The 16986-nt window shown below is 35.1% G+C and overlaps 1 protein-coding gene across 1 annotated transcript in view; it reads left to right on the top strand.

Moving 5' to 3' along the window:
- Positions 1-16986, top strand: part of ANO4 (anoctamin 4) — a 190571-nt gene that overhangs the window by 149237 nt on the left and 24348 nt on the right. Inside the window, exons 19-22 of the mRNA XM_058568797.1 lie at positions 116-213; positions 2117-2259; positions 15591-15743; positions 16723-16870. Of these exons, the coding sequence (XP_058424780.1) occupies positions 116-213; positions 2117-2259; positions 15591-15743; positions 16723-16870 (542 nt within the window). The remainder of the gene's footprint in view (positions 1-115; positions 214-2116; positions 2260-15590; positions 15744-16722; positions 16871-16986) is intronic.

Below are 16986 nucleotides of genomic sequence, written 5' to 3'. Positions count from 1 at the left end.
TTTCCTACAGACTTGTGTTAAACAGCCTAAGGGCAATTTTGTGCATATTATAAACCAGACCCGGCTTTCTTCCTCTCCATTGATTCTTGAATTTCTGTGTTTGCTTACCTTGCAGTGCCACCCTAGTGGATGCCTTATTGATCTCTGTATGCAAATGGGTATTATAATGGTGCTAAAGCAGACCTGGAATAATTTCATGGAACTTGGCTACCCGTAAGTACCTTTGATATCTATAGTTGAGAGGCAGCATTTCTCATTATTGGCTTTTCTAGGTGTGGCAAGTAAGATAAGCAATGCAAACTCAGCAATTAAGCCAGTGTATATACCCAGAGCTAAGTCTTCATGCTTAGATAGTCAAAGACATTCATGAAAATAACAAATATTGGCTCTTTTGGAAGATTTAGCACAAGTCACATGAACAAAAGTGAATATTCCTTAAGAAGTTTCAGTGAGCCCCTAAATATTGGATACTTGCTTCAAGCTGCTTTAAATGATGCCTCTGCCCTTTAAGCTCCCGTATTGCAAGCCTTTAGCTATTTACAACATATTAACTAGATCTCTACTCCCCCACCCCTGTGATAAATCAGGAATGGTAATTTTTTTAAACTACCTTAAATTCAGACTGTACAGAAAAGAAACTTACAGAAAGGAGAAAAGTTTAGGAACTCAGAAAAGAAACCAGAGTATTTCTAAGTCAGTATGTCTTAACCAATAAAAATATTATCACCCAGTGATCATAGTTTATATTGATGAGAGTGGACAAAATCTTGTCTCACCTTTGTAAGGATAACCTTGAATTCTGCTGTGTTTGCTCAGCTCTGGTCAGTTAAGTTTTAAAGGGACAAATCAGCATCACTTCTTCCATTTCTGCTTTAATCCACACCTGCTGGTTTCCATGTCAGCTTGGTGTCTCCACAGAGGACTCCTGGTTTCAGGGAGGATCTCTCAGCCAGAACAATTAGCTAGAACTTGGTGCACTTTGAAAAAGTCATCCCTTAGCTCTCTGTCAGAACCAATGCCAGTAATTTTCTATTCTTAGATTTATTTTTAGAAATCTTATTGCAAGTGTTTGATGTTTTCTATAAAGCTTTTAAAAAATAAAGCATAAAATTAAAAAACACTGAAAGACCACTGTGATGAATGCAGCTTGCAAGTAGCTTGTTAGAAACATCTTTATTACAAGTCTTGTTAAACACTTCACTACATGCATATCACTTCCGTTCACTAAAAAAAAAAAAAAAAAAAAAAAAAAATTAGAAGCATTATATTCTACTTTAAAGTATAAACCACAATTTATCAAAATATCATAGACATCAAGGGAACTATATTTTATCTTCTAGTAACATGGACATAGAGCAAAATTGTGAAGTAGGCAAAGTTTCTCTTTGATACCATCCCCATATTTCCTTTATTTCACATTTTTTTGACATTTCTGTACTTGGATACCCCTCAACATTTTCCTTGTCCCCTCCAGCACACAGACCTGAACCCCTCATTTCCTCAACCCCATTCCATATCATAAGATGCTCGAACACTACTAAGGATTAATGTGCTAACATCACCAGTGTGAGATGAATTTTACTGGGAGTCGGAGCCCCTGTCAAGCTCAAGCCAAAAGCAGGCAAGTCCAGTTGTGGAACTGCAGGCTTCAGTGTGCCAAGAGAGGAAGCATTTTGTGGGTTTGCAGATCTTCTGGGCTCCTCAAGTCAGAATATCCAGGTTAGCACTCACATGGTAAGACTGCTCATGGGTCCTAAATTAAGCCAGCTAGGCCAAATCTTCCTCTACTCAGAGGTCTGGGTGTTGCCTTTGTGCTGGGAGATAGATTTATAGATGTTCTCAGTTCTCTATCCAAGCCTCGTAGATGACACTGAACATGAGACAGTTTCATGAATGATTAGAATAAATTCACCAATCATTCGGTTCAGTTGAAAGTACAAATGTTTGAAGTATAGCTCCATTGTTATTTTCTTCCTAATCCAAGATTGCATTTCCTTTGCAGCCTGTCCTAAAATTTTTAAACTATGGTTCTATATTCGAACTCTTCTCTTTCTTATTACTTAAGTCTTATGAACAGTTATATATATTTTTTAAAGTAATTGATCTTTTTGTGCAGGTTAATTCAGAATTGGTGGACTAGAAGGAAAGTACGACAAGAACGTGGGCCTGAAAGGAAAATCAGTTTCCCACAATGGGAAAAGGACTACAACCTTCAGCCAATGAATGCCTACGGACTCTTCGATGAATACTTAGAAATGAGTATGAGAATATTCTACTTTATCCTTTCATCCTTTATCCTATTAATTATAAATGCAAATTCTACATCTCTAGCTATATTCAACTAAACATACACCCATTGTCATCAAGGCCTCAGTGTGTGGGGATTCTTGAGCTAAGTGCAGAGGAAAGTGTGTCTTGCTTTTAGAAGCTTAATCCATAAAGATGGTGCCAAAAGCCTATACACACATCAAATTCTTTGTGACATTGTGTCCTGTCCCTTGTAAAAAATCACTAGAAAACAAAAATATGTTGGAAAACTTGGTGAACCAAAGAAAAAGGAGTTATCACTCCTGGCGTGATTGATTTACTCATTTAGCAGATATCTGTTGAGCCATGTTATGTCCAGGAAGACTCTATACTTGGCACTAGAGGTGCAAGAAGGAACAAGTCACAGTCCCAGCTTTCAGAGAGTGCAGAGGATACTGGAAAGCAAGAGATGTAGAGTAAGTACCATAAAGTGTCATAGATGCTGCAATGTGAATCAGTAGGGAGTATAGTGGGGATAGTCATTTCTCTTGGAGGGGAATGGCAGGTAGCTGGGAATGCTTAAGCTGTGCTACATTTATACTTAAGGAATCAGATTTCTCTAGAATCAAACCCAGCTATTTTTCTTAGCATGTATCTAAGAGCATGGGCTTTGGAAACATTACCTGGGTTCAAATCTCAGCCCTATCACTTATTGACTAAGAAACCTTGGGCAATTACTTAATCTCTCTTTGTCTCAATTTCCTCGTCTCTAAAGTGGGGCTAATAATAAGAGTAAGTACTTTAGGAGGTGTTTATGTGGATAAAATGAGTTAACGCGTGGGAAGGGCTTAGAACAATGCCTGGCTCGGGGTATGCACTTTGTACATGTTATCTGTATCATTGTTACTATGATCCTGTCCTTATCTCCCAGGGGAGAAAAGCTAAAAAAATCCCAGATAAATTAAGTGTATAGGTTTGTTTTCTTTTTTAATTATGTTTAAGCTTTGTAACATTGGGATAAAAGTGGGAGTGGGGATGGGCAACATGCATTCCTTCTGAAAGAAGCAGTTCTTTCCGGGCAAATCTGAAAATTAAAAGAGTAGTAGAATTGATGCTTAATGCTTCTTAGATTGCTTACGTCCTAAGTATCCACTGATGTTTTTAGACTTTCGGTTATAGAATGGCAGAATGATATAACTTGGAGAAGAAATCAAGTTGGGCATTAATAATAAAACTTAATAAAGTGAATTCATTAAGAGAACTAACCACTTTGAGGTCTCTTAATGGACTCTTCTCCCATAAAGAAGGAAATAAACAATGATGCTGGTATATTGAGTGCTTGAAAAGTTTTTATGTGGCTAGAATTGGTACTGCTCCAAATAATGCAGTGTCTTTGCAGCAAGAAACAAATCTCAGAGGCCTCGCAAGCAGACTAGTGAATCCTAACTGCTTACTTCTGTTCCTGTCATTTTGTTATTATCTTGGTGACTTCTCTGCTTTGTTCTATTTTTAAAATTTTATTCATTGAAGTGTAATATATAGTAAGAAAAGTATATAAATCATAAGTGTACAAATCAATGAATTTTCAGGAACTCACACTCAAATGTAACCAATTTATGTAGGTGAGGGGTTGGCAAACTACAGCCCATAGGTGAAATGCAGTCCATTGCCTGTTTTTGTGAGTCAAGTTTTATTGGTACATAGCAACACCTGTTTGTTAACATATTATCTACAGTTGCTTTTGCACTACAACAACAGAGTTGATTAGTTGTGACAGAGACTGTATGGCCCAAAAAGCCTAAAATAATTACTATCTGGGTCTTTACAGAAAATGTCTGCCATCCTGTGAGCTAGATCAAGAAATTGAATATTATCAGTATCAAAGAAGGCTCCTTTGTCCCATCTCCCAGCCATAACACCCTCCCTAACTACTTTCCTGACTTCTAATGCCATAAATTAATTTTGCCTTTTTTTGATCTTCATATAAATGGAATTGTGCAATACATAGTCTTTTGTAAATGACTTTTTTCATTCCATTCCCAGATACTCCCCAAACTTCTCCCCTGCCCCCCACAGCACACAGGAAAAACCCCACCGTGGCCAGTCCCTCAACTCTCTCCTGTATCATGAAATGAACATCTGAGCACTGCTAAGGATTAATGTGCTAGATAGATGCATTTAAATAGGAATCAAAGCCTCTGTCAAGCTTGAGACGAAGAAGGGCAAATTTACTTATGGAAATGCAGGCATCATTGTGCCAATGGATGAACTATTTTCTGAGTTTGCAGATTTTCTAGCCATCCATTCTACTGGTGATAGACACTGGATCATTTCTAAGTTTGGATTCTTACAAATACTACAGCTATGAACATTTTTGTACATGTGTTTTGGTTAACATGTACATATTTCTGAAGGGAACTTACGTTGGAGTGGAGTTACTAGGCCATAAGGTATGCATTTATTCATCTTCAGCAGACACTTGCAAATAGTTTTTAAAACTGGGTTGTACCACTTTACACTCCAACTAGCAGTCTAAGAGCTTCAGTTATTCCACATACTCCCTAAAACTTGTTAGTGGCAGTCTTTTTAAAATTTTAGCCATTCCAGTTGGTCTGGAGCAGTATCTCTTCATAGTTTTAATTTGAAATTTCGTGACAACCAATGAGGCTAAGGACCTTTTTATATGCTTATGGTCACTTGGATAGTTGCTTTTTCTTAGTGATTTATAGAAGTTATTTACATGTTCTGGATATGAGTCCTTTGTCAGGTATGTATGTTGCAAATCAAATATCCTTTCCTGGTTGGTGGCTTGACTTCTCACTTTCTCAGTGGTGTTTTTAAATGAACTGAAGTTTCAACTTTGTTCTTCTTCAAAATTGGTTCTACATAACTTTTAGAATCAGATTTCTAATTTCAACAAAAATCTCATTGAGATATTCCTTGGAATTGAATTGAACCCCTAGATAAATATGGGGAGAATTGAGATTTTTTTCTCATCTATGAATATGGTATATCTCTGTGTTTATTCCTTTTTACATTTTTCTCAGCAATTTTTTTATAGATTTTAGTGTACAGTTTTTGTACAACTTTGGTTATATTTATTCCTATACACTTTGTGAATTTTAGTTCAATTGCAGATGGTGTTGTTTTATAGTATTACTTTCTGATGTTTTGTTGCCAGTGTATAGAAATAGATTTTGTATATTGACCCTTTATCACACAGACTGCTAATATCAATTATAATTATTTCTATATTTTTTGAGATTTTCTATATACATATCACGTCACCTACAAATAATGATAATTTTACGTTTTCCTTTCTAATCATTATACCTTTTTTGTTGTTCTTACCTAATTTCACTAAGACCTTCCATATAATGCTGAATAAAACCGATGATATTGGACATCATTGTTCCTTACCTGAGAGTATAAATGTTCAACATGTTACCATTAAGTGTGATGGTAGCTGTATTTTTTTGTACGTCCCCCTTTTTTTTTTTTTTTTGGTGATATCTCATTGTTTTATTTTGGTTGTCTGTACATATATTTATTGGCCATTTATGTTTTCTCTTCCATAAATTGCTTGTTAATACACTTTGCTCACTTTTCTATTGGGATTTTCTTTTCTCAGTTGTTTTAGTGTTGTTTTCGGTTTACCACAAAATCGAGAGGAAGGTACAGAGATTTCCTATATGCCTTTTGCCCCTACACATGCATAGCCTCCCCATTATCAACATCACTCACCAGAATGGTACATTTTTTACCAAGGATGAACCTACATTAACACATCGTAGTCACCCAAAGTCCATGGTTTAGGGTTTCACTCTTGGTGCTGTACGTTCTATGGGCTTGGACAAATGTATAATGACATATATCCATCATTATAATATCATACAGAGTATTTTCACTGCCCTAAAAATCCTCTGTGCTCTGCCTATTCATTTCTCCTCCAGCTCTGCCATGCACATACCTTTAACAGGTTAAAGAAGTTTCCATATATCCCTAGGTTGCTGAGAGCTATTATTGTTAAGTCATTATTAAATTATATCAAATCATTTTTCTAAATCTATTTAAATGTTGATATGGGCTCCTTCTTTATTCTATTAATGTGATGAAGTTCATTGATTGCATTTTTTGGTTGTTAAGTTGTGATACCAACTTAGCAAAACCTGGAAAAAATATCCACTTGGTCATGATGCATTTTTTTTTCTTGACTTGCCAAATTCAATTTGCTAAGATTTTGCTTATGATATTTGTATATAAGTTCATGAAACATATCATACTGTAGTTTTTCTTGTAATGTTTCTTTCAGATTTTAGTATCATTGTTTGACAGCCTTTTAAAATGATTTGGATAATTTTCCTTTTTTTTCCTATTCTCTTAAACAGTTTGTGTAAGGCTACTATTATTTCTTCCTCATGTATTTCGAAGACTTCACCAGTGAAGTTAGCTGGACCTGGAATTGTCTTCATGGGAAGGTTTTTAATTATACATTTAATTTATTTAATGGATATAGGACTATTTATATTTCTATTTCTTCTAGTATCCATTGTGATAAGTCTTTTTTTAGTTGTATTTTTCAAGAAATTTATCCATTTCATCTAAATTTTCAAATTTAGTGGAATAAAATTGTTTATACTCTCATTAACCGTTGAACACCTGAAATTTTTACAATGTTATAAACCAATGTTACTGCAATAAACAAAAAATTACAAAATAAAATAAAATAAAATAAAATAAATATTAACCTTTAATGTGTATAAGATCTGCAGTGATGTCTTCTTTTTCATTTATAATTCCATAGTTTGTGTTTTTCTCTCTCTTTTTTTAACACCCTGGTTAGAGATTTATTAATCTTTTGAAAAAACCATCTTGGGATTTTGTTGATTTTTTTCTCTACTATACATTTGCCTTCTATTTCATTCATTTCTACTCTTATCCTTATTTCCTTCCTTGTATGTTCTTTGGGCTTAATTTTCTCTTTTCCAACATCTTGGAAGGAAGCTTAAAGGACTAATTTTCAGCTTTTCTTCTTTTCTAATATAGGCATTTAGAGCTATAATTTTCTCTATGAACACTGCTTTAACTGCATCCCGTAAGTTTTGACGTGTTATATTTTCATTATTAAGACATATTCCAATTTCCATTATAATTTATTTTTGACCTATGTGTTTTTCTAGGAATGTGTTGCTTAATATCAAAACAGCTGTGGATTTTCTAGTTATCCCTCTATCATTGATTTCTAATTTAATTCCACTGTGGTTGGAGGATATTCTCTCTGTCATTTCAGTCCTTTGATATATGTTGAGATTTGCTTTGTATCCTGCATATTGTCTATTTTGATAAGTGTCTCAAATGTGTTCTGCAATTGCTTGGTATAATGTTCTGCATATGTCAATTAGGCAAGGTTGTTTAATTGTGTTGTTCAAATCCTCTGTGTCCTTATTAAACTTTGTCTATTTTATCTACTAGTTACTAAGAAGAGGGCATTAAAATTCCCAAGTATGATTGTGGATTTATCTTATTCTCCTTTTAATTCTGTTAACTTTCCTTTACATATTTTGAAGCTATGTTATTACGTGCAGACAATTTAAGATTATTCTATCTTACTGTTAAATTTACCTTTTATCTTTATGTAAAGTCATTCTTTATCTCTAATAATGCAATATTTTGAAGATGTGACGGGCAAGAAGCTAAGGAGCTAACGTTAAAACCTTCCAAAGGGCAGAACTGAGTCTCTTGTAGTCTTTCAGGGCTGAGGACATAAAGACCCACTAGGTTCTCAATCACAGCAAAGGAACAAGAACAACCAGAGGTGGACCAAGCTTTACAAAAACTGCACCTGAATACCAGACCAGCTTAATCTCTGACCCAATTCAAGTGATCATCTCCTTCCGTATCTGCCTAACAGGAGCATGAGGAACGCTTTCTGGTGGAAAAGAACATCACGGCGAGCAGAGATCAACAAACTTGCTCTTAATGGGCTAGATAGTAAATAATTTACTAAATAGTAAATAATTTAGGTTTTGGGGACTAACAGGAAAGAGTGAGGCTATTATATACTTATACAACTATTTAAAATATAACCATTTAAAATATAAAAACCATTCTTAGCTCACAGGTGGTTAAAAAAAAAAAAAAGAAACAAAACAGGTAGCTGGCCAGATTTGGCCTCCAGGCTGTAGTTTGCTGACCCTTAATCTAGAGCCTCTACATGTCTGGCATATAATAAAAATTACTAGGCATATAGCCTGTTGAATTATATGAAACAAAGTAAACAAATTCATAACTAAGGAAGGTGTTTTCTATTTCAAATGCAAAAGCAGAGGTGCATATCATTAAACACTATGAAAAATCAAGGAAATATGGTGTCACAAAAAGAAAATGATAATTCAGCAACCAAACTCAAAGGCACGGATATTGTTGTCTAGCTGATAAAGAATTCAAAATAGCTGTTATGAAGAAATTCAATGAGCTACAAGAAAACTCAGAAAAGCAATTCAATGAACTCATAAATAAAATTAATGAACAGAAGGAGTTCTGCTCTCCAAAGAGATTGAAATTTTTAAAATGATCTAAACAGAAATTCTGGAGCTGAAGAATTCAATAAATGAGATGAAGAATGTAATAGAGAGCATAGGTAACAGGGAAGACCAGATGGAGGAAAGAATAAATGACTTGGAAAATAGGAATATAGAAATAATTCTGTTAGAAGAGGATAGAGAACTTAGATTTTTTTTAAAGTGAAGAAACCCTACAAGAGCTCTCAGATTCAATGAAAGGCAAATATAAGAATAATTGGTACCAGAAAGAGAAGAGAGAAGGTGGCAGAGAGTTTATTTAAAGAAATAATAGCTGAGAACTTCCCAAATCTGGGAAAGGAATTGGACGTTCAAGTTCACAAAGCTAATAGAACACCCTATCATCTCAATGCCAAAAGACTTTCTCCAAGACACATTATAATGAAACTGACAAAAATTAATTATAAAGAAAGAATCTTAAAGGCAGGTAGGGGAAAAAAAGCAAGTAACCTACAAAGAAACCCCATTAGGCTATCAGTGGGTTTCTCAGAAGAAACTCTACAGGTTGGGATAGAGTGGAATGACATATTCAAAGTGTTGAAAGATAAAAACTTCCAGCCAAGAATACCTTCTCCAGCAGTTATCCTTCAGATATGAAGGCTTTCCCAGACAAACAAAAGCTAAGGGAGTTCACCACCACTAGACTTGATTTGCAAGAAATGCTGGAAGGAGTTCTTCAAGTTGAAAGGAAAAGACACTAATCAGTGGCACAGAAACATACGAAAATACAGAAAACTCTGGTAAAGGTAAAAATAAACAATCAGAATTAGAAAACTGTAACTCTATATTAGAATGGTATATTAACCACTTAACTATAGTATAAAGGTTAAACGAAAAGAGCACTAAAAATAACTATAGCTACTATAATTTGTTAACAAATTCACAACATAAAAAGAGGTAAATTGTGACATCAAAAATATAAAAGAAGAGGAGTAAAAGAGTGGAGCCTTTATAGGCAAATTTGGAGATAAGTTGCTATCAGTGTAAAATGAACTGTTTTATCTACGAGATGTTTTATGTAAGCCTCATGGTAACCACAAAGAAAAAGTCTAGAGTGGATTCATGAAAGAAAAAAAAAATGAGACTGAGCATATCACCATGGAAAGCTACCAATTTACAGAGGTAGGCAGAAACAGAGGGAAAAAGAAACAGTATAGATACAAAACAACCAGAAGGCAAACAATAAGATGGCAGTAGTAAGTCCTTACATATCAATAATCACTCTAAATATAAATGATTGAATTCACCAATCAGAGGCACAGAGTGGCTAGATGGATAAAAAAACAAGACCCAAATATATGCTTCCTATGGGAGACTCATTTCAGATCTAAAGATACACGTAGGCTCAAAATGAAGGGATGGAAGAAGATATTCCATGCAAGTGGAAATCAAAACAAAGTGGGAGTAGCCATACTTATATCACACAAAATAGACTTCAAGGCAAAAATGGTAACAAGAGACCAAGAAGATCATTATGTAATGATAAAGGGGTCAATACATCAAGAAGATATAACAATCATAAATATATATGCACTCAACGTCAGAGCACCTAAATATAATAACCAAATACTAACAGATCTGAAGACAGAAATAGACAATACAATAATAGTAGGAAACTTCAATACCCTACTGTCGGCAATGGATAGAGCATCCAGACAGAAAATCAACAAGAAAATGTTGGAATTGAACCATACTTTAGACCAAATGGACTTAACAGACATATATAGAACATTCTGTCTAATAGCAGCAGCACACATATTCTTCTCAAGTGCACACAGAACATTATCCAGGATAGATCATATGATAGGACGCAAAACAAATATTAGCAAATTTAAGAAGATTGAAATCATACCAACTACTATTCTGACCACAGTGGTATGAAACTAGAAATCTACAAGAGGAAATCTGTAAAATCTACAAATATGTGGAAACTAAATAAAACACTTCTGGACAACAAGTGTGTGTCAAAGAAGAAATCAAAAGGGAAATAAAAATTATCTCAGAACAAATTAAAATGGAAATAAATCATACCAAAACTTATGGGATGCAGCAAAAGCAGTTCTGAGAAGAAAGTTTATAGCAGTAAATGCATATATTAAGAAATAAGAAAGATCTAAAATAAACAACCTAACTTTATAGATCAAGGAACTAGAAAAAAAGAACAAATTAAATCCAAAGTTACCAGAAGGAAGGAAATAATAAAGATCAGAGCAGAGATAAATGAAATAGAGATCAGAAAAACAATAGACAGGATAGATGAAACTAAGAGCTGGTTTTTTGAAAAGATAAACAAAATTGGCAAACCTTTAGCTTCACAAACCTTTAGACTAAGAAAAAAGAAAAGACTTAAATAAAATTAGAAATGAAGGAGGAGACATTACAACTGATACTACAGAAATATGTAGGATCATAAGAGACTACTAGGAATAATTACATGACAGCAAATTAGATAATCTAGAAGAAATGGATAAATTTCTAGAAACATACAACCTACCAAGTCTGAGTCAGGAAGAAATAGAAAATCTGAACAGACCAATAACAAGTAAAGAGATTACATCAGTAATCTAAAACTTCTCAACATAGAAAACCCCAGGACCGTATGGTGAATTCTATTAAACATTTAAAGAAGAATTAATACCAGTCCTTCTCAAACTCTTCCAAAAAATTGAAGAGGAGGGAACACTTTCATACTTATTCTGTGAGGCCAGTGTTACCCTGATACAAAAACCAGATGAGGACACTACAAGAAATGAAAACTATAGACCAATATCCGTGATGAATATAGATGCAAAAATTGCAACAAAATATTAGCAAACTAAATTCAAGAACACATTAAAATGATTATACACCATGACCAAGTGAGATTTATCCCTGAGATGCAAGGCTGGTTCAACATACACAAAACAATAAATGTAATACCTCACATTAATAGAATTAAAGATAAAAATCATATGATTATCTCAATAGATGCAGAAAAAGCATTTGATAAAATACAGCCTCCTTTCATGATAAAAACCCTCAACAGATTAGGTATAGAAGGAACATACCTCAATATAGTAAACGCCATATGCGACAAACCCACAGCTAACATGATACTTAATGGAGAAAAATTGAAAGCTTCTCCTCTAGGATCAGGAATAAGACAAGAATGCCCACTCTCACCACTTTTATTCAATACAGTACTGAAGTCCTAGCTAGAGCAATTAGGCCAGACAAAGAAATAAATCTATCCAAATTGGAAAAGAAGAAGTAAAATTGTCACTATTTGCAGCTGACATGATTTTGTTTATAGAAAATCCCAAAGACTCAACCAAAAAAATTTTGGAGCTAATCAATGATTTCAGTAAAGTTGCAGGATATAAAATCAACATACAGAAATCAGTTGCATTTCTATACCCTAATAATGAAACATCTGAAGAAGAAATAAAGAAATCCCATTCACAATAGCATCAGAAACAATAAAATACCTAGGAATAAATTTAACCAAGGAAGTGAAAGATCTATACAACAAAAACTACAAGGCTTTGCTGAATGAAATAAAAGACAAAAACAAATGGAAAGACATCCTGTGTTTGTGGATTGGAAGAATTAATATTGTTAAAATGGCTGTACTATCCAAAGCCATTTATAGATTCAATGCAGTCCCCATCAAAATATCAATGGCATTCTTCACAGAAAGAAATCCTAAAATTTGTATGGAACCACAAAAGACCCCAAATAGCCAAAACAATCCTGAGGAAAACAAACAAAGCTTGAGATAGCACACTTCCTGATTTCAAACTATATTACGAAGCTGTAGTAATAAAAACATAAAAGTACTAGCATACAATTAGACACACAGACCAAAAGAACAGAATAGAGAGCCCAGAATTAAGCCACCAATTATACGGTCAACTAATATTCAACAAGGGAGCCAAGAACACCTAAATACTTTTTCTTCAACAAATGGTGTTGGAAACCTGGATAAACACATGCAGAGCAATGAAATTTGACCCCTGTCTTACACCACTCACTCAAATTAACTGAAAATGGATCAAAGACCTAAACGTAAGACCTGATACCATATAGGCAAAGAGCCACAAAATCAAGACAAAATAAGTTTTATGATGGTAAGCAGAGTTGTGGGAGCTACAAAGGAAGCAGTAGTTTATTACAATTATGGAAGGCACCAGAAGAGAGCACATTTGAGCTTACCCTTGAAGTAAGAATAGAATTTCACCAGAGTATGAACGGAAACGCTAAGTACATGACGTGACTCCATACAACCAGAAGCCTAGTATGACCAGAGTAGAGGATTGTTTGGGACACCTCTCTGGGGCCTTGGGTACGTTTGGACATGAGGGTTGGAAGATCCTTGAATGGCACAGAGAAAAATTTGAGATTTAGTCTCTAGGCAATGAGAACCTACTGAAACATTTTGAGAAGGGAGATGATGAGTGATGGGCTTTAACTAATACAGCAATGTGTTAGGGGAGGAAGGCAAAAGTCTGAGGCATAAAAGCCAGTTAGAAAATCAGTCTGAACTCCAATAGGGACAATGGAGAGGAGGGAGGGATGAGAGACATTTTTGAAGGATTATTAATTGTTGAGACTTGGAGGCTCATGGTTCTGAAGGCTGAGCTAGCTGAGACCTCGTTTTTATGCCAGACAACCCTGAGGGGAGGAAGGACATGAAAGGAGGAAAAGGTTTAAAGATGAGGCTGAGAGATGGTTTGGAGGGTGCTGCTTCTGCAGCATAACAGCAGAGATCTGGAAATTCCCTGATAAGAGATAGAGATAGAGAATTGAGAATCCTCATCAGAGAGATGATAATGAAGTCATAAAAGTGGATGGACCTCCCCTAGGAAAGAGGGAAGTTAGGAGAAATAAAAACCAAGAGAAAAACAAGGGGAATGCCTATGTCTATTGGTGGGTGAAGAGCCACCCAGCACAGGCACTGAGTATGAATGTGACCAAATACAGGAGACACCCTGGAGGTGGCAGTGCCACATAGATGAGGTAAATGGACTCTTCGGGGCTCTGGAACCAACCACATCACCCAAGTTAGAATTGCTTCTTAGCAATTCTGCATGTCTTACGTGTCTTGGGCAAGTTATTTGACCTCTTTGTGCCTCAGTTTCCTCGTCTGTAAAATAAGAATAATAATAGTACCCACATAATAGGGTTGATCTGAAAATTAAATGAGTTATTATATGTGAAGTAATTAGAACAGTGCCTGTTACATAGAAAATGGTGTATAAGTGTTAAGTCATTGTTTTGTTGCTGTTACTTTCTAAAATAAAGTTTAAAAAGTAGAAACAGAAGAAATTTTATAGTCATTCCTTCAGCCAAGTACTTTTTTGGAGTCTAATAAATTGTATTTTTTTATTTTCAACTATGCCATCTGGTTGTTTTGCATGAGAGACTGTCTTGTTTCTTAAATTTTTATTTTTGCGAAGTTGCAAAAATAGTGCAGAGTTCCCATATACTCTTCACCTTGTTTCCTCTAATGTTAACATCTTCCATATTTATTGAAACCAGAAAATTAACATTAATACAATACTGTTAACTAATCACAGGCTTTATTTGAATATTGCGTTTTTCCATTTTTTTCTCGTTATGCTCCATCCTGGATCCAGCATTGGATTGAGATGTTGTGTCTCCTTAGTTTCTTCCAATCTGTGGCAGTTCTGTCTTTATTTTTTATGATTTTGACACATTTGAAGAGTAACAGTCTATAGTTACTATAGAGTTACTATATAGTCTATAGTTACTATATAGTCTATATACTGTAGACTATAGTAACAGTCTACAGTCTATAGAGGGTCCTTCAATTTGGGTTTTTCTAATGTTTTCTCATGATTAGGCTGTTATGCATTTTTGGCAGGAATACTATAGAAATGGTGATGTACCTTCCTCAGTGCATCATATTAGGGGTATGTGATATCAATATGTCTTATTACTGGTGATATTAACTTTGATCACTTGGTTAAAGAGATGTCTACCAGGTTTCTCGACTGTAAAGATACTATCTTTCCTTTTGTAATTATTATCATATAGGGAGATACTTGGAGAATATATAAATATCCTATTTTTTAAATATAATTCCACCTCCTAATTTTAGCATTCTTTGATGGTTCTTACCTGCAACAATTACTACTGTAATGTTTGACTAATGGTAATTTTCTATTTTCATCATTCCTTCCACATTTATTAATTAGAATTCTACAAAAAGGAAGAGCTGTCCTTTCTCCCCATTTATTTAGTCAGCGTATATTTATATCAGTATGGACCTTGATACTTAGTCTTTGGGTTGTAGTCCAGTATTATGATTATTTTGTTGTACAAATTGTTCCATCTTGGGCCATTGGGAGCTCCTTCAAGTTTGTCCTGTGTCTTACTGATGTGTCCCTATCATTTTTTAAGCGCTTCCTAACTTTGTGGCATCACAAGATATTCCAGGCTCATCTTGTATTTTCCCTACAATAGCTCTGGAATCAAATATTTCTCCAAGGATCCCTGGTTCTTTTTATTAGAGAATAGTATTTGGAAAACAAGATCTGGACCCTAGGTATGATCATTGCTCCTAGGATGCCATTGCTTCCAGGCCCAAGGAGTGCCTCTTTTTCCAGTGTCCTGGCCGTTTTTCTGGAAAAGATCTTCCCTGTGCTTCTGTATTGAGAAAATATATGTTAAGTCAATGATACATTCAGATTATTATCCTTTTGAAAATAGTCATGGAACACCAGTACTCTTTGTTCTTTTTCCTGTTTTCTTCTCTAGTTCTTCAGTTTGGATTTACAACTATCTTTGTGGCAGCTTTTCCCCTAGCACCACTTCTGGCCTTACTGAATAACATAATTGAAATTCGACTTGATGCTTACAAGTTTGTCACACAATGGAGGCGACCTTTAGCTTCAAGGGCCAAAGACATAGGTAAGTTGGATTTGGGTATGTTTTTTAAAAGATATTAACCATCTGGTGGATAAAAATAGCCACCGACTTTAGATTTTTACTTATAGTTTCCATGTAAGATGACTCAACTAAGTCTTGCAAAAGAATAATTATGTTAGCTTTAAATAATATTAGGCAAGAAGTAAAGCTGACTATTTGGAAATTTCTAATTTCCAGTGCTAGAGAATTTGTGCTTCAATAGATTCTCAATTTGGTTATTTCCATCTTAAGACTTCGGAATCTAAAAATTTGATTTATTATCACTTATTTCCTTTTTAAAGTAGATCTTCCATTTGCTTAACTTTGTTTTGCCCTTTCCTAAATATTTGCCTGAGTCACACGAAACATGATCCAGTTTTTCTAAAGGTGGAGATGGCCTTTGGCCTTTGACTAGAGATGCTGAGTTGAATCAGGTGCAGCCTTTTGAGAGCTGCCTGAGATCAGAGACTGTATTTTATTCATTTCTGCATTCAGTGCTTAGTACAGAGCAGGCAGGCTCTCAGCTAGAGTGTGTGGATGTACTTGGCTCATAGTAGTCTTTTAACTTCCATATGAAACACACACACATTCAATGAGTACCTACCCTGGGTCACTGTGTCAGGGACTGGGCCCAAAAGAAGTCAGCACCTCTCAGGAGCTCCCAGTCTGGTGGCAGCTTGACATTGTGAGTACTGATCTTATCAGATGGTGTTTTGGTGCCTTATCCTTGACCAGAACTCTCTGACTTACATCTGATCCTGACTGAGTCATTAAGTCATGAGCATTGGCACTTCCACAGAAATTCCTTCAATGCCAAGGTGTTTGCAAGTACTAATTCTTACTTCTCGTTACAAATGTCAGTATTTGGGAAGACGAAAGGACCCGTGGAAAGGACTATTGAAAATTAGTTACCCCAGTTGTTTTCATACCTATTATCTCTGCTGTTGTGTCTAGAACTAATATAACACTTCTCTTTGAATAGGAATTTGGTATGGAATTCTTGAAGGCATCGGAATTCTGTCTGTTATTACAAATGCATTTGTCATAGCGATAACGTCTGACTTTATCCCTCGCTTGGTGTATGCTTACAAGTATGGACCTTGTGCAGGCCAGGGAGAAGCTGGGCAAAAGTAAGTTTGCCATAAAACTGTTATGAAATGCCCATTTCCTATCCATTGTGTGATGTTGGACACTCAGACAGAAGCCTCTGCATTGAAGTAACCCAGGACCAGAAGGCCTGTGATAG

The sequence above is a fragment of the Diceros bicornis genome, chromosome 25 (genome assembly GCF_020826845.1).
Source record: "Diceros bicornis minor isolate mBicDic1 chromosome 25, mDicBic1.mat.cur, whole genome shotgun sequence".
Classification (NCBI taxonomy): domain Eukaryota; kingdom Metazoa; phylum Chordata; class Mammalia; order Perissodactyla; family Rhinocerotidae; genus Diceros; species Diceros bicornis.
Note: the sequence above shows the minus strand (reverse complement) of the source record. Positions and strands in the feature narration are given on the sequence as shown.